This window comes from Mercurialis annua, linkage group LG6, assembly GCF_937616625.2.
Source record: "Mercurialis annua linkage group LG6, ddMerAnnu1.2, whole genome shotgun sequence".
In the NCBI taxonomy this organism is placed as follows: Eukaryota; Viridiplantae; Streptophyta; class Magnoliopsida; order Malpighiales; family Euphorbiaceae; genus Mercurialis; species Mercurialis annua.
The window spans coordinates 155,397-172,308 of record NC_065575.1 but is presented as its reverse complement, the minus strand read 5'-3'; the positions used below and the strand labels follow the sequence as shown (position 1 = coordinate 172,308).

At 34.7% G+C, this 16,912-nt stretch overlaps 4 protein-coding genes across 4 annotated transcripts; all 4 read right to left on the bottom strand.

Moving 5' to 3' along the window:
* Positions 1-2,599: 2,599 nt before the first annotated feature.
* LOC126686609 (serine/threonine-protein phosphatase 7 long form homolog) lies at positions 2,600-4,354 on the bottom strand. Its single transcript, XM_056106282.1, has 2 exons — positions 3,934-4,354; positions 2,600-3,859 (listed from the first exon to the last, which is right to left on the bottom strand). Exons 1-2 carry the CDS (start codon positions 4,279-4,281, stop codon positions 3,452-3,454), a joined length of 756 nt encoding a protein of 251 aa, XP_055962257.1. The 5' UTR covers positions 4,282-4,354; the 3' UTR covers positions 2,600-3,451.
* Positions 4,355-4,546: 192 nt separating this feature from the next.
* On the bottom strand, positions 4,547-7,945 carry LOC126686606 (serine/threonine-protein phosphatase 7 long form homolog). Its single transcript, XM_056106098.1, has 3 exons — positions 7,248-7,945; positions 5,416-5,516; positions 4,547-5,336 (listed from the first exon to the last, which is right to left on the bottom strand). The coding sequence occupies exons 2-3, from the start codon at positions 5,512-5,514 to the stop codon at positions 4,554-4,556; spliced, it is 882 nt and encodes a 293-aa protein (XP_055962073.1). The 5' UTR covers positions 5,515-5,516; positions 7,248-7,945; the 3' UTR covers positions 4,547-4,553.
* On the bottom strand, positions 6,276-7,267 carry LOC126653631 (uncharacterized). Its single transcript, XM_050347570.2, has 3 exons — positions 7,182-7,267; positions 6,642-7,088; positions 6,276-6,565 (listed from the first exon to the last, which is right to left on the bottom strand). The coding sequence occupies exons 1-3, from the start codon at positions 7,243-7,245 to the stop codon at positions 6,276-6,278; spliced, it is 801 nt and encodes a 266-aa protein (XP_050203527.2). The 5' UTR covers positions 7,246-7,267.
* A 400-nt stretch (positions 7,946-8,345) lies between the features above and the next one.
* Positions 8,346-10,307, bottom strand: LOC126653630 (uncharacterized). Its single transcript, XM_050347569.1, has 5 exons — positions 10,179-10,307; positions 9,997-10,095; positions 9,606-9,911; positions 8,744-8,771; positions 8,346-8,575 (listed from the first exon to the last, which is right to left on the bottom strand). Exons 1-4 carry the CDS (start codon positions 10,233-10,235, stop codon positions 8,757-8,759), a joined length of 477 nt encoding a protein of 158 aa, XP_050203526.1. The 5' UTR covers positions 10,236-10,307; the 3' UTR covers positions 8,346-8,575; positions 8,744-8,756.
* Positions 10,308-16,912: the final 6,605 nt, after the last annotated feature.

The window sequence follows — 16,912 nt, the reverse complement described above, 5'->3', positions numbered from 1 at the left end:
TTTATCTTTCTATTATATGAAAAATATATTGAACAATATAATATAATAATTTTGTTGGCCATTTCAGCTGCCTGCAACCTGTTCATTTAGATCTCATCTCGTAGTTTCCATAAATAGAAGAGCAAGGCAACAATGCATGTCTCCAAATAAAATTTCAAAAACAGCGCCCAACGGCATAAAATGCTAAAAACAGTTGTGATATCTCATTTTCACACTTGTAAACACATTTATGAGTTACTTCCAACATTTAATTTTAATTTTTTTTTTGGCATAAAATGGAGTACTTATTATAAAGTTAATCAAGCTCATGGTAGTACTGAAACACGTAACAGGCCTTAAAAATGCTATAAAATTTTTGCAATCTTTCAAATGATCAGTTACATAATTATATATAAAACGTTTTCATAAAAGGTTTGCAAAGCATTATGTTTACAAATATCTATTCAAAATTTAAAAATGTTGCATAGAAACCTAAGTCTTATAATGCAATGTCTCACATCCAGCAAAACCCGTTTCACATCAAAACATACGGTTAAAGCGCGATTTCACAGCTTTATAGGGCAAAACATTTAAAAGCGTTTGAAAACTATATATATATATATATATATACACACACACACACACACACACATACACATTAGGGTCTGACTACTACAACATTACTGACTAATTCCTTTTTATTGTACATACTTCAAGCACAGACTTCTAGGATAAGGGTAGAAGTCCGTCATACCAAAAAGACTATGTACTTGATAAATGGGTATATCAACGGGGTCAGTTAAAACTAAGTGAGTTCATAAGTTTACAAATGAGCATTATTTAAAACATTCAAATAAATGCTTTCAATTCAATCATTCATATGCATCCACATAATTTTCGATAGAAACCCTAAACTTCAGCTTGTCTCGCCAGAATCCATACTCTACTAATCTCTTGAATAAGTCTTTGATACTTATTCCTGATGGTTTAGTCCCGGGATAATTCCACCGAATTCAACCACAACCATATAGTACAGTCCCGGGATAATTCCATCGAGTTAAACTCAGACTATCTCTTATATCCAATTAATCGAGGTGAGTCTCGGGATAATTTCACCGAGTTTAACTCCCTATACACAGGTTCCGAGATAATTCTACCGAGTTCAACTTTGTGTTTATCGTGTTCTCGAGAAGACATCTTTAACTTTCTAATACTGTAGATTCTGAGATCTTAACTGGTGATCACACAACTCCTATTGCCTCCCAATAGGAAAACTTGTTTCATCGGATCTATACTGTTTTCAAAGCAATGATGTATGCATTTCAAACAAAGCATTTCATTTTAAAAATGATGATATGCAAATGTATAAACAATTTGCGTATAAAGAAATGCACTTCTAAATACTTCAAATGTAAACATTGATATAAACTCACAACTAGCTATTTTCCAAAAATGTCGATTAAACGATAACGCCCGTCAAGCTCTTGAGCTCCTTAGATCGCGTTGCTGGATCTAAAACAATTATCAAATAACGCTCGAGCAAGAATCTATTTCTATAGACATTTTAAACTCGAGGCAGACGCGTACTCATAAATTGGCGTGTTTTGTTTACGTCTAGTTTGGTGTATTTCTATTTATTTATCGATATAACGATTTATATCTCTTTTTTGTCTTTAGGTTTATTGCTTAAACCTAAATTTCAAACGTTATTTGATTTACTTATCAAATAACTAACCATATATACAATTTTGATGTTAATTTTTAGCGCATTCTCGTCGAATAACTAACATCGTATCTAATTCCGATAGTTTATTTGATTTTCGTAAAAAATATCTTATAATTACATATCCCCTTAATCCTTATTCTTTTTATTTATTCCATAGTTCAAAGTCCTTTTTTCCATTGGTTTTAAACTCAATTTAAAACCAAATAGCATTGTATAGCAAAAAGCGTCATCTTGCGCATTCTCAAAATTTCATTGTTATTTAATTTTTGTATCAAATAACCCAACATATTACATCAATTATAACATTTTCAAATTCTTTAATTCCATATCCCAAATTCACTTTACAAATGATATACGGGTTTTTGATATTTGGGTGCCTCAAAGGCACCCAAAAATCCAGTCTAGTGCCTCTTCTGGAATTAATTCCAGAAGAGTGCCTGGGACCACCGGTTCCGCATTCTAGGAATTCGGAACAGGTGGTGTTCCGCATTCCTAGAATGCGGAACGCTTTAATCAGCTGATTAATTAATAATCAGCTGATTAAAGCGTGTTCCGCATTCTAGGAATGCGGAACACGCTTCCCCAATGATTGGGGAGACAGTTTTGTCTCCCCAATCATTGGGGCAGCAATGATTGGGCACTAAAATGCCCAATCATTGCTGATTATTAATTTTTTAAAAACCCTTTTATTTAAATAATTATAAACTAAAAATAATATAAAATAATTTTATTTTATTTAACTAATGATTTTAACAGACGATATTAACTAATGATTTTAACTAATGATTTTAACAGACGATACTGAATTTAACAAACGCTTATAAATAAACGACAAAATTTAACAGACGATATAAATATTTATTTTATTTAACTAATGATTATAACAGACACTGATAAAAAAATAACAATTATAACACACGAATATAATATACATAATATAGTAAACATACAACATATACTAAAATACAAAAATCGATAAATAAAGAAAAATATGAAATCTAATCCTCATATCTACGAGTCCTCGGTCTCTGTATCCTCAAACCGTGAGTCTCTCGTCGGTGCCGCGAGCTGTCTGTGATCGAGTGAAACTGTCTGGGTACCGGAGGGCTCTCGCCGCTGTCGGGGGCGTCCTCGTCCTGAGCTGAATGCTGAACGTCTACTGCTGCTGGTGGTGGTGCAGTACCGGTCTCCTCCTGTGTGGGCGGTAGGAGTCTAAAAGATGGAGGTGTGAGATCCGGTCGTGATAAAAGCTCCTCGTACGCCTCTGAACCGATCTCCGGACCGAATAACTATGACTCTGACAGTGTAAAATGTAGCTGTGATGGATCCTGGGCCTGGTGAGAAGAAGATGGCCGCGAATGTGACGTCGACGGCTGATCATCCGAAGGCATCGTGGGACGGTAACAGTGATCGAAAGACGTGAACGGTTGAGCATCTGTATATGGCGCTGGACGGTAATACTGATCTGATGCAGCAAACGGCGGTGGTGTGGTCTGCTGAAACGGAGACGCCGGTGGTGTGGCCTGCCGGAACTGAGACGCCGGTGGTGTGGCCTGCTGGAACTGAGAAGCCGGTGGTGTGCCCAGAGAAGTGGTATATGCTGTCTGTCCGTACGACGGCTCAATAAACGGCATCGACGAAGGCGGGACCTGATACGATGATACCTGGGGTCCCTGAAATACAAAGTTAAAAACGCAACATTTAAAATATATATTTAACTACGAGTTAAAAAAGCAATAAATTAAATTATAAATGACATGAAACCTGTGAGAAATAGGTCTGATGCCACGGAGGCTGTGATGCTGAAGTGGAAGTGGAACCGTAGTACTGAGTCGGGCCATAGTACTCCCCCCGTCTCTCTGTGGTGGCTGTAGGATCGAAGTGGAAGTAGACCGGTGGGGGGATAGGGTCTGCCGGGCGCTCGCGAGGCGGGGCGGCTCTAGGCTGCCGTCTACGCGCTCCCCTGATGTGAGCCAGATCGATGGTCAGGGGAGGAAGAGGAGGTAGTGCGTAAGCCGGAACTGCTGGCTCTGGTGGGGGCAGTGTGACGTCACGGCGCTCCTCTCCGTAAGCTAATTGAGAACTGCGTGCAGCAGTCCCAATCCTAGACGCACGCGCCTCTCTCTGAAGGGCGATCATCTCGAAAGTGTCGCGCTGTTTACATCAAAGAAACAAATTGTCAGTGTATACAATAATAAGAGAAATTTAATAATAAAATAAATACGTACACTCTGTCCGGCCGCTGAGCCCTCATGGGTAATCCAACGCCGGTTGCGGCTCCGAAACCACTCCATATACGCTGAATGGTAGTGAGGTGGACGCTGGAGCTGATAACCCTGAACAACGTAAGCCGCTCTGTTGTTCCAAATCTGAATGTAATCTGAGAGCAGTTCATCAAAGTTGTAGTTCCCCTGATACTGGATGTTATGAAGGCGCCGATCTTGCATAGCAGGCAGGGGAATGGGCTGCTGTAAGCCGAACTGCTGCAGAACCCTATCCGGCTGGTGCCACTCCACGATGTGATAGTAGATCATTGGCACTCGGGCACGCCAAATATGTCGCCCTGTCAGGTACATCTGTGGGATGGACTGGAGAACGTCGTCGGAGTATGGCTGCCAAACGATCTGCGCACGTAAATTAGAAAGTTAGTTAACATTTGCCAGGACGTTAGTTAAATTCAAAAAAAAAAATTAAAACTTACATCATCGTAACGCAGCCCGTCCAATAACAGTCTGAAGTGAGAAACTGAGTGTCTGGGAACTCGTGGTGTCCCCCGCTCCCGCTGTCTGGGACCCCCCATCTGCACATATTATTAAATTATATTTTAAGTGTACTGAAAAACGTAAAATTAAGATAACTTCATACGAAAAATGTACCTGTCACCCAAAGGCAATCCCCCCGTGACATCAAAGTCGGCCAAACGGGGTCGCAATGGCCTAAGTCGCTCGTAAGCCCAGAGCTGTAGAATCCACACGGCGCCCCCGATGTTCTGTCTGTCCGCCGAAGCAGAGGCGCAGAGGCATAGCTCGTGGTACAAATACGCCAGAACAGCCGATCCCCAGCTAATATCGCGCAAGTGGCCTAAATCCGCCAGATGCGGAAGAATCCTCACGCCCAAGTGGCCGCTGTTCAAGTCCGGAAAGCACAGACCCTGTAAAGCAGCCCAAAGGTAACCTCGAACCGCCTGGTCAACCTGATCCTCTGTAGCACCCGCAGGCAATACCGTCCATCCACCAAACTGGGCTGACAACCAAGCACCACTGACCCACGAGGACCCCGGTTTACGGGGACGGCTGACCTCTAACTGCCTCCCTAAAAGAGGAACAGACACCGTGTTCCAATCCCGTATACGAGGTCCGGTAACTGGCGTCCCATCCACTGGGAGCCCTGTCAGGATGGCCACGTCCTGCAGCGTGATAGTACACTCGCCCTCTGGAAACCAAAACGTGTGTGTCTCTGGTCTCCACCTCTCCACAAGAGCTGTGATAAGGCACAAGTCAACTGGAAACTGGCGCATCGCGAGAAAACCAGACATGCCAGTCTGAATAATCCCATTCCTGATGCGAGAATCTAGCTCGTGAAATGGAGTAAGTCTGGCGCTCGAACGTGACCCTAAGGAAGACTCGTCGCCCTGAAAATATAAAAATTATATAAAAATTAGGACACTAAAAATTATAACCAAATTAGGACAATAAAAAAAAAGATTTTACCTGGTTATCCCAAATAACCGAGGATCTGTGATCGTCCTGCATTGTCAGAACGTCTGGCACCAACGGCCCAGGAGTGTAGTAGTCCCGACGTTCAGCCATAGCTGAAATAACAAATACATACAATAAGAATAATACATTAGTGAATGATATTCGTAAGAATTACTAAAAGGAGATTCATAAGAATAATACATTACTAAAGTAACATTCATTAAAACAATAACAATCATCACAAATACAATAACAGTCATCACAAATACAATAACAGTCATAACTACTTCCTGTCTATTGCACGATAACAGTCATAATCTACTCATCTCGGATAGGATTGGTACAATCATTTGCATTGTGACCCCGGCGACAACATCTACTACACCAGTTAGGACTCGGATCTTCCCTGTATTCCTGATCCATCTCGTTCCTGAAGCGCTGGTTGACTGGACGCCCTCTTTTTCGACGCCATTCAGGGTTTGGAATGAAGTGGGGTTCGCCTACGCCGGACTTCTTCCAGTATGTGCCGGCACGTAACACTTTAAATGGAGTGTTCCAGCATTGAATTGCAAACTTGGTCTGGTAATGCCAATGCACAAACTCAAGAGGGTTCAGCTTCTCCTTCGCACAAACGGCCATAGCATGAGAGCAGGGCAACTTAAATTGCTGGAATTTATCGCACGTGCATTTCTTATGCTGAAGGTTTACCGTATGGGTATTTCCTCCTCTCCCATTTGAGTGGTTCTTCCTAGTTTCCACTTTGCATGTCATCGTAGAACGGTCGTACGTCTGACTTGTATGAAAACGGGTCTTCTCCCCCCTCTGCTTCAGTAGTTGGATGCATATTGGGGTGTAGTGAACGTTTGTAGCAATCAACTCCTCATACGTCTTCCAACGCGTGTCGAACATTTTAACCATCCGAGCAAAAATTCCTCAAGCATTGATGTGATCGGAAGCCCCCTTATATTCTTCAGTGTCGCGTTGACAGACTCAGCATAGTTAGTTGTCATCACATTGTGCCATTGCCCTTTTTTGTCAGACACCCTTGTCCACTTTTCTTTAGGCCGCTTTTCTTGCTTAGTCAGCCATGCATACGCTTCTGGGCTTCTAATCTCGATCGCTGCCTTGTAGCGTTTATACTTGTGCTTCTGATATGCTCGGCCTATGTTGCAAACCATAATATTAGCGCATAATAATAACCTATGTAGCGTTTATAATGACTCGTAAAAAATCATTACCTGCTTTATCCGCCAGCTTCTTCAAAACCTTGTTCCTAAACTTGGTCTGAAAATTACTACAGAAATGTCTGATGCAAAACTTGTGGGCGACACCGGCCCATTCAGGACGCTTCAGAACCGACAATATTCCAGCGTGCCGATCAGATATAATGGCCACCTTCCTTTCGCAAATCACGTGCTCACGCAAATGTTCAAAAAAGTACTCATAACTGGCAGTACTTTCAGATTCAACAAGTGCAAATGCCAGTGGCATGATGTGACTGTTCCCATAGATTGCCGACGCGATCAACAAGGTCATTTTGTATTTGCCATACAAATGAGTACCGTCGACGAACAAAACTGGCTTGCAAAAATGAAACCCTTCAATTGTCGGTTTGAAAGTCCAGAACATTCGGATGAACGTTACGACTTTCGGCTGAATGATCCCGTCGGTGTACACCTCAGCGCCTACAAATCACAAGTTCAACAAAATTAGAATTATTACTTGAAGCAACTCGTTATATAACAAATTATATAACAAATTAGAGTTATTACGTATACCTTCTGCATCCCAGAAAGATCCAGGGTTGACATGCATCATCTCGTTCATGAACTTGTGAACCATACCAAATGATTCATACCAGCCACCGTAAACATCAGCTATTGCCTTTTCCTTTGCATTCCAGGTTCATTTATACGGAGGCCTAACTCCAACTTGTTGCCAAATTCCAGCTCTGAGGGTATCGATCCGTATATCACGTTGCAGCTTTACTTGACCCTTGATATAGTCTGCGATTGCAACAGACCCAAAATTCCGATGGTTTGGATCAGGTAACAGCTGATTGCACGTGTGCGGGCCAATATATTTTGTCAACGTCCACGTCTGAGTTGCTTGCAGAAGTGTAGCGCGCAGCCACCATTTACATACAGGGTTCTGCCTGCAAGCCAACACTATTGTCGAGTTGGTAGTCCGGCGACCCTTGAACTCTCTTCCCACCCCGACCGAATAAGTAGTCGCACAAGCTCGGACGGCATCGCGATTTGGGAGTACCATCCCTACTCGGAATTCCATCCCAGGATCCCACATAATCTTTTCATCATCCTCCGGGGCGACGTCAAAGTCGCAAAGATCCGCCGTTCTTACATGCTCAGGAAGTTGCGACTCATATTGTGAATCTGCTCCTAAGTCTTCCTCGACATCCTCTTCGTTGCTGTCGTAGAAATCCTCTTCTTCCTCTTCTTCCTCTTCACCACTACCCCTCTCAGACCCGCTTGAATCACCTAAGACCAACTGATCTAGTAAAGTCTTGTTGCGAACCACGGCCTCGTATCACTACAAAAAAACAGACCTTTAATGACGGGAAAACCTGTCATGTTAGGCTAAAATCCCGTCGTTATAATACTATAACGAGGGTAAAATTCCCGTCGTCACCCGTGGTAATAGCCTCTATAACTAAAAGTAATAATGACGGGAAATAAACTCTAGTAATTGATAGATATTTACAACGAGACTCTAATACCCTCGTCATAGAGGACTTTAATGATAAAAGACTTACCGTCATTATTTGTTTATCCCGTCATTAAAAGATATTACTTTATGGATTTATTTTTATTATTACATTGTATATTAATTAATTTATTAATTTTTTGATCATGTATTAATTTTATTTTAGATTTTATATTAATAAAGATTCTCTGTAATTGTTGTACAATTAATAAAAAGAATTAATATAAACAAAATAAATACAAAATTGATAATATGTCTAAAACGATTTATATTGATCCAACAAAAAGCATTCATATATGTCTCCTGATAAAAAAAACATATGTATGTAATGTACTTTTCAATGAACATTAACAGAACCTTAAAAGAATAAAATAGTGTGCTAAAAATGGGCTATGTTCTTCGATTCAATGTCTTGTCTTCATGAACTTATAGTCTTGTCAAAAAGAGCCTACAAAATAAGTAAAAGAAAGATAAATAAAATCAAACTCTAATTTAATATAATACCAACATAATGATATAACTTCAGATATAAACACTAAATAATAATTAGATTAAACGTTGAATTAAAACTATAAACAATGAATTACTAGAATAAGATATTAATATTAACACTAACCAAAATGTTGGGTTTAAGAATGATGAACCTGCAAATAAAATGAAAACAAATATCAATATGCTAGATTGAATTGAATGAACGTAAAATTAAATAAAAATCAGTGCTTGAACTAAAATTATCAAGGAATGTTACTTTAAACGGATAAACTGATGTATCGAGTCATACCATACCTATAATTGCCACAAAGAACAAAACCACAAGTAAAACAATAATATATTTAGCTAGCATAAATGCCATCTTCTCACAGATCAAATTTCTCATCAGATATACACACAAATGTCATCTTCTCAACATGTTGATCACTACTACTTTATTCAAAATGAACTCATAGTTATTAGTTAGCCTAACATAAGAACTTCAACCTCCATATACTTAGAAGCAATAATGTAAAAATAAAATCATTTAATTTCTATGCTATACATTTTAGCATACATTATTGCACTATTTGGCTGAAATATATACATAAACATCTATGAAATTTGTAAAGTTTTTGACTAGAAACATATGCAAAAACTCATTAAGTATTTCATTAGTTAGATTCTTAAGAGGAACATATTAAATCCAAGCAAAGCCTATAGTTGAGCATAGTAATTAATAATTCCTAATTATTAATAATATATGACAACAACTTACTTAAAATTTTAAACTGAACCCATTTTAGAATATGCATATACAAAGCCAATACATTAAAAGGCTAACCTGCAACAAAGTTATATATGCTCAATTTAAACACCAACAAGTAGGTAAATAAAGTTTGAATCTTTTTCATCAAACCACAAAAGCATTAACTTCATAACTTCAAAAAATATAAAGACTTCTAAGAACAGAAGATTTATAAGCAAATTTCTAATAAGATATATACCTGATGAAGATCATCATTGCTTCTTGTTGATGCCATTGATGGTTGACTGTTGTCTTTCTCGATTTGTTCTAATCTATTTTCAATTCCATCAATGCGTTTTTGAAGCACACCATTTTCTTCCTCCTTTTCAAGAAGTCTAGCTTCAAGCTTTTTAACATAAGAAGAGTTTGATTCAACCAAATGCTTTCTCTTGATTCCACCGCCATAACAAAATACATGGCTGTGAGACTGTGATCCAAAGCATTTCTCGATGAGTTCTATATCATCGAAAGATGTATTAGACTCCTTCACCTTCATTATTTCATCCTACAAGAATTCCTTAGTATGAATACAATATCACAACTAGCATGGTCAAAGAAAACTTACTAAAAGATATATTAATAATACTTACATATTTGTTCATTGCTTCTTGATCAACTAAATTTCCATTTTTTTGCCTAGTCGCAAAGAAAACTTTTGAACTATCAGGAGGATTACCATCTTTTCCTCCCTGTAAAATTAAGAACAAATGATAAAGTCATCTAATTTATCTAAAAAAAATCCACAAATAAAATACCAAAGACTCTTATCTACCATGCCATATATAAGATCTCTATGTGGCTTGCTTCCGCTACGATGAGGTATCCTCATTTTTGAAGTATTTCGGTTGGAAGAATTTCGATTGCTATTTTTCTACATATAAAAAGAAGTTAAGTAACCATTTATGTGAAAGAACTAAAAATAAATAAAATAGTTATAGTCCAATTATAATCAGATGTTAATTGAAGTTCAATTACTAGCTAGTGTTTTCGTACACTCCATGGTTGAGTGTCTTAACCATATGAGTTTTATACAAGTGGTTATACTATATTACTAAATAGTATTGTTTTAGTCCTGATTGGCTATGTAAGTTTATTCAAATTAATACAAAAAATTATTCTAACTGGACATCATATTATCTTAAGAAGTGTTTTTCCTCAAACAAAAAAAATCTAACTTAATGTTTATTTACAACTACAAGATTTTAAGTTCGAATTTATAATTTGTGTTATTATTAAAATTTATATAATTTGTTTTTAAAAATAGTGTAATCTTATTACTTAATTATTCATTAAATTTATTTATTCTCGTTATCGATATATTAGAAATTGAATAGATAAATTATATATGATTACTTCTGAAGTAAATATTTATTTTTTGTAAATAAAAAACAAAAATAAAATAAAAATTAGATTAAGCAAACACAATTTTCATTTTTTAATTTTTATTTTAGAAAACAAAAAAACTGAAAAATCGGGAGAAAGAAAAGAAAATTAAAATTGAAAAACATAAAAAAAATTCACAACAGACCCTAATTAAACTTGAAAAGTAGACCCAAATTGCCAATGAAACCAAACATTACTGGATAATCAAGATGAACCCAACAATTTTACCAAAAGTAATTCGCAGGGCCACTAAGAAACAAACTAAATATAGTAAGCAAAAACAATTATAAGTAAAATGATGTGCCAACAATCCAATCACGTTCTATAAAACTATCAAATTTCAAAATAGCGGCAAACTAAACATTAAAGCAAGGATTACCCAAATTAAATAATACCTTAAGCAATTTTTCACTCCCTCTTGATAATCACCTGCTTCAAATTGTACAGAATAAAAAAAAACATCAGTTGTGATTAGAATAGAGGCACGTATGAAATAATTAGGGATTTTTCTTAGTGATTTTTCTAGGGATTAGAGATTCTTAGAGATATACCTGGCGTGTTTCTTTGAATGATAATTACGCGTGTTTTCTAAAAACGAAATTAGGGGTTATTTTAATGAGAAAACAACAAAAATGCCAAAAATTGGGTTCCAATTACACTAATTGTCATTTAACTCATTTATTTTACATTCACACCACAAAACACCAAAACTTTACATTCATGCCATTCCAATTAGAAAAAGACATGTGGTCATTCTTTCTCTTTCCCACGTGGTCTTTTTTTCTCTCTCATGTGTCCCCTTTCTCTTTTTTTTCTCTCTTTCTTATCACGTGGTCCCCCCCCTTTTTCTCTCTCATGTGTTTCTCTCTCTCTCTCTCTCTCTTGCCATGTGGTCCCCCTTTCTCATACACACACCATATGCCTAAATAATTTATTTATATTACATAAATTTTGAAAATAATATTATTTTTAATTTTAAAAATTTAAATTTATTAAATTTTAAAAAATAAATAAATACACAAATAATACAATTTTTATAAATTATTTAATTTTTACGCCATGTATAATTATATATTATGATGTATCATTCATGTATAAATATATATCATGATGTATCTATAAAATACATTTTAAAAATATTTATATCATGTATAAAATATGTATCGGAAAATGTATAGATATATAAATGAACCTATCGAATTAGTCGGTTGGTTCAATTAAATTGATAAAAAATTAAAAATTAAAATTAAAAAGTTTAATTAATTCGGTTAATTAAACTCCAATTTACTACATATAATTCATTTTTTCCATCAATTTGTTTTGGAAAAGATAAACTAATTCACTTACGCGTCTTTTAACTATTTTTTTTAAATAATAAATTAATAATTATCTGATATTTCTGAGATGTATCGAAAATGAATCAAATATGTATCGAAAATGAATCAAATATGTATCAAAAATGAATCAAATATGTATCAAAAATGAATCAAATATGCATCGGAAATGTTCAAATATATATATAAAAAACATGTAATAAAATAAAAAAAATATAAAATAAGAAAAAAATATTTTGAACGATGGAATATATATCAAATATGTATCGGAGATGCATCGTACCGGGAATGTATCGAAGACGTATCAAATATGTATCAGAAATGTATCAAATATGTATCGAAAAATGTATCAAAGTTGTATCAAATATATCTCCAGCATTTTTGTAAATATTTTTTCTAGTATTTTGAATATTTTTTTAATTGTTTGACAGTATTTTTATAAATATTTTTCTAAATAGTTTTAAAAAGCTTCTATTCATAATAAATGGAAAATAAAATAAAAAATAAACATATGAAAAACATAATTATAAAAGTTTCTTAGCTTTTAAATTAATTAACATGTCTTCTCCAACCATTTTTGTTTCGGAAAGTCAATGTGACATCTCATGTTTCTCAAATAAAAAAAATAACTATGTATGTATCAAATATGTATATAAAAAAACATACATGTAATGTGTGTAATTAATTTTTTGATACGTCGCAAAGATGTATCAAACATGTATAAAAAATGTATGTAATAAAAGTACAAAAAAGAATTTCGAACAATTAAATATGTATGGAGATTTATCAAATATGTATTAAAAATGAAAGAAATATGTATCGGAAATGTATCAAATAGATATATAAAAAATATGAAATAAAACTAAAAAATATAAAAACAAGAAAAAATAATTAAGAAAATGTTTCTATCATGTTTAATTTTTTTGATAAAAAATCATGTATAAATTATGTATCGGATATGTATCAAATATGTATAAAAATATATCAAATATATATTAAAAATATATTAAGTATTGGTCACATTTCTATTTCTTTGTTTACATTTATTTTTCATCAAAACATAGTCATTAGCCAAAGATTTAATTCCCACTTTATAAACCTAATCATTCTTTTAATTGTATCAAATATGCTTATTCTAAATTAAATTTTAATCTCTCTTTTTAATAATAAAAAAATTGAAATTTGCTACCGGAACCATCATCTCATTTCATCAATCATCAACGTTCTTCAACTTCCTCACCTGCTATCACATATTTTATGTATGCAACAATCTCAGTCCACATGAGATGAGAACATTTCTTACATTTTAATAAAACATAAAATGACTCATCTGATCTGCTTGAAACTAAAAACACCTGCACCTCCACATAAAAATTGCACAAACTGACTGTGCATCACTACTACAACGTCGTGATCGGTTGGCATTATTGATTCAAGAAAATACTAACTCTTATTCAATAATTAGACCAACTTTCATAAAACATCACACAAATTTAACTGATCAACAAACTGTTGCTTCCTCTTCCTTCGGGTTCCGCTGCCGGAGCCTCAACAAACTCCGTAGTCTTTGTTGGTTTCTCTTCCTTTAAGATTCCTCTGTAGTCTCTTCGACAGCAACAAGTATTCCCTCGGGAGTTTCTGCAGTTTTTTCTTCTCGAAATCTCTTCTTCTTCTTCGCTGCTCGAAGAAGAAGCCACCGGCAGTGACAGTGATGTTACCGACCACAGCACACCTGATTCTATCCGTCCTCTTTTTCTTCTATAGACTCATCATCACCGTCTTCATCAATATCTTCGTTGGCGTCGTCGTCCTGACTATCGAAATCGTCGTCGACACAGACATCATATTCATTACCGGCGAGACTCTATGTTTTTTATAAAGGAGGAAGAAAGATAAACCCAAATGGATGAGGTTGGATATAATATTAATAATGAAAATTGAGTTATTGCTACTGATACGCAGTAGGAAAATTCTAGAAAAGGAATGAAAGAAGGTGGAACACGTGTAGGTTGTTGATAGGGATGGTATGGGTGAAATAAAATTGATAGTTATGGTATTGATGTAAACTGTTAGATAAAAATGGCACAGAGTGAAAAAAAAAGTTCATATAATGGTTTTTTTTGTTATTTTCTCTATTTTAATTAGAAGATAAAAGGAGTTAAACATGGAGTAGGAAACTTCCAAAAAAATTGGTGGGAAATTTTGGCGCAAAATGTTTTACATTTACCCACAGAATATTATCATTTACTAGAGAGTAAAAATTTCCTAATTAATAATTACGTTTTTAACTAGGGGAATTACATATTCTTATAAAAAATTATAACTATTGGGCCTTTAATTAGGAATTTTATTTACTCTCGTTAAACTTTCGTGGTTAAAAAGCAGTTTTTTTGTAGTGTATTCCACGTACAATTCCAAAATCTCGAGTTGCGGATACCGCACGACCTCGTTCAGAATTCCAAACACATGCTCGTTATTCTCCACAGAAAACAACGAGTACGACCGTATCGCACCCTCAACTATTCTTGGAAGCCGGAAGTAGATTTTTGAAATTTCTACTTCCCCGTCGGTAGAAACTGCTCTTCTACAAATATTTTGTAATTCCTCGAAACTCATTCTCTCGCTAAGCGCCATATTAACCGGACGACCCCCGTGGTATTCTATTCCACACGGAGAACTCACAATACGGCCATCACACCATATCAACAAAGATATATTTGGACTCGTCATTTCTAATTAATAAACAGCAAATTTTAACACCGTTATATTTAAAATGCTAATCTTAAATTTATAGCGTTAACATATCAATTGTAATTACTATTACTTTATTTCTAATATTTTTTTCAAATAAAAATAAATTAAACATATCCTAATATAATTGTATGAAATTTCTAATTATAGACTTCCTTATTACATGAAATTTTTATATATATTCTAATATAATTATATTAAACATATCCTAATTTTTTTATATTATACATGCATTTCTAAGTTACAATTAAAGTCTAATATTTTGCTATATTAAAATTAATTTTATAACAATTTTACATATTATTAAATTTCTAACATTTATAAACACTAAAATTATTTAATACAATAATTAAAAAAATTACACGTACTAACCTCTTGTAGTCCTTTAAATAAATAAGTATCGAATAAAAAATATAACACTTCACGAAGAGACCCGTTTAGCTCTGAAATATAACTTCTTCCAACTTTTTCCCGAAATATTTTTCAAAATATAACCTCGAAACTAATTTTTTTCTCCCCTATACTCTTATTTTTTTTTTTGATTTAGTAATTTTTTTTCTTACAAACCCAACCCTCCCCCATCCCTTTTATACTAAATGCGTTCCGCATTCCAACGGTAATGTTGGCAGTGTTCCGCATTCCTAGGAATGCGGAACACCTCGTGGTCCGCATTCCTAGAATGCGGACCACGTGAGACCAGGCACTCTTTCGGAATTAACTCCGAAAGAGGCACTGATCTGGATTTTTGGGTGCCTTTGAGGCACCCAAATATCAAAAACCCATGATATACACTATACTCTAAAATCACATAACATTCTATCGTATAGACGTCGAACTATCGCGTTCGAACTCAATTTGAATGTCACATCGTTAGGCTAACACCATCAACTGAATAGCTCTTCCCCTTGACGATTAGGGACTGGCCATGAAGCCCTAATGGACTGCCACCTCAGACTATCCGGAGCAGAGCTCAGCTAATGGCGGAATTCTACCGCCGGCAAAATTTTGCTTCGGCTTAGCAGAATTTTGGCTCACCGTGGCATAATTTCTTCCATTGGGGAGCAGAAATCCTTGCTCACCGGAGCAAAAATTTCGACTGGCCAGAGTGTCGCCGGAGTTAGGGGCCAATCTCACATCAATTTCTCAATCACAACTTTTATTTTTCACCTCTCAAATCAATACATCAATTAACCATAGCTCTTAACAAATCACCAAAACTTCACAAACCCTAACAATTTTCTATCCAATCAAATCTAAAATCAACCAAGAAAAGCTTAAATTAAGTGGCTTAACTTGTTTTGTAACTTGTTAGCTTAAATCAAGTGACTTAAAATATACCAAAAAAATATTACAAGAAGTATTTTTCAAAAATAAATTTTGACACGGTATTTTTAAGAATATTTTATCTTATCATGGATATTTATCAAAAAACCCTAAATGAATAAATGAGGCTTTTTTTTCCTTTTGTGTAAAAGTGTCTACTAGCCTTAAATAGAATATAACATTCTCGAATTAATTACCATCTCTTCAATTATTTGTGATTACTTTAAATTTAAACCAATCGTAAATAAGCATATTCTTTATTTACTATTTAATAAATAAACACTCTTATAAATAATAATTTTTCAATATTAAGCAGTTACAAATATAAGAATTTAAAAAGGATATTAACCATTTCTAATAATCTCATGTAGAATAAGATATAAAATCTTGATCGCAGATTGTCTTACAAATAAAAATCAAAATTAAATAACTGATCTGTTATAAAAATCTAATTCTTCGTTGTGCAACATAAGGCTTATAAACTCTCACCTACTCAAAATGGACAATCAATTTTTTTTTTTTATAAAAAAAGGGTAACAAATTTTCATAAAGAAAGAGAATTATCATAATAAAAAATATCAAAAAAAAATAACAAACATAATCTTTAAACGATTTCATCTTCAGTTGTGAACAATTTTTATCTATATCCGATTCTTGATTCGTATATATCTGAAATTGATATGCTTCATCGATGAATTTACTAATAAAATATTAA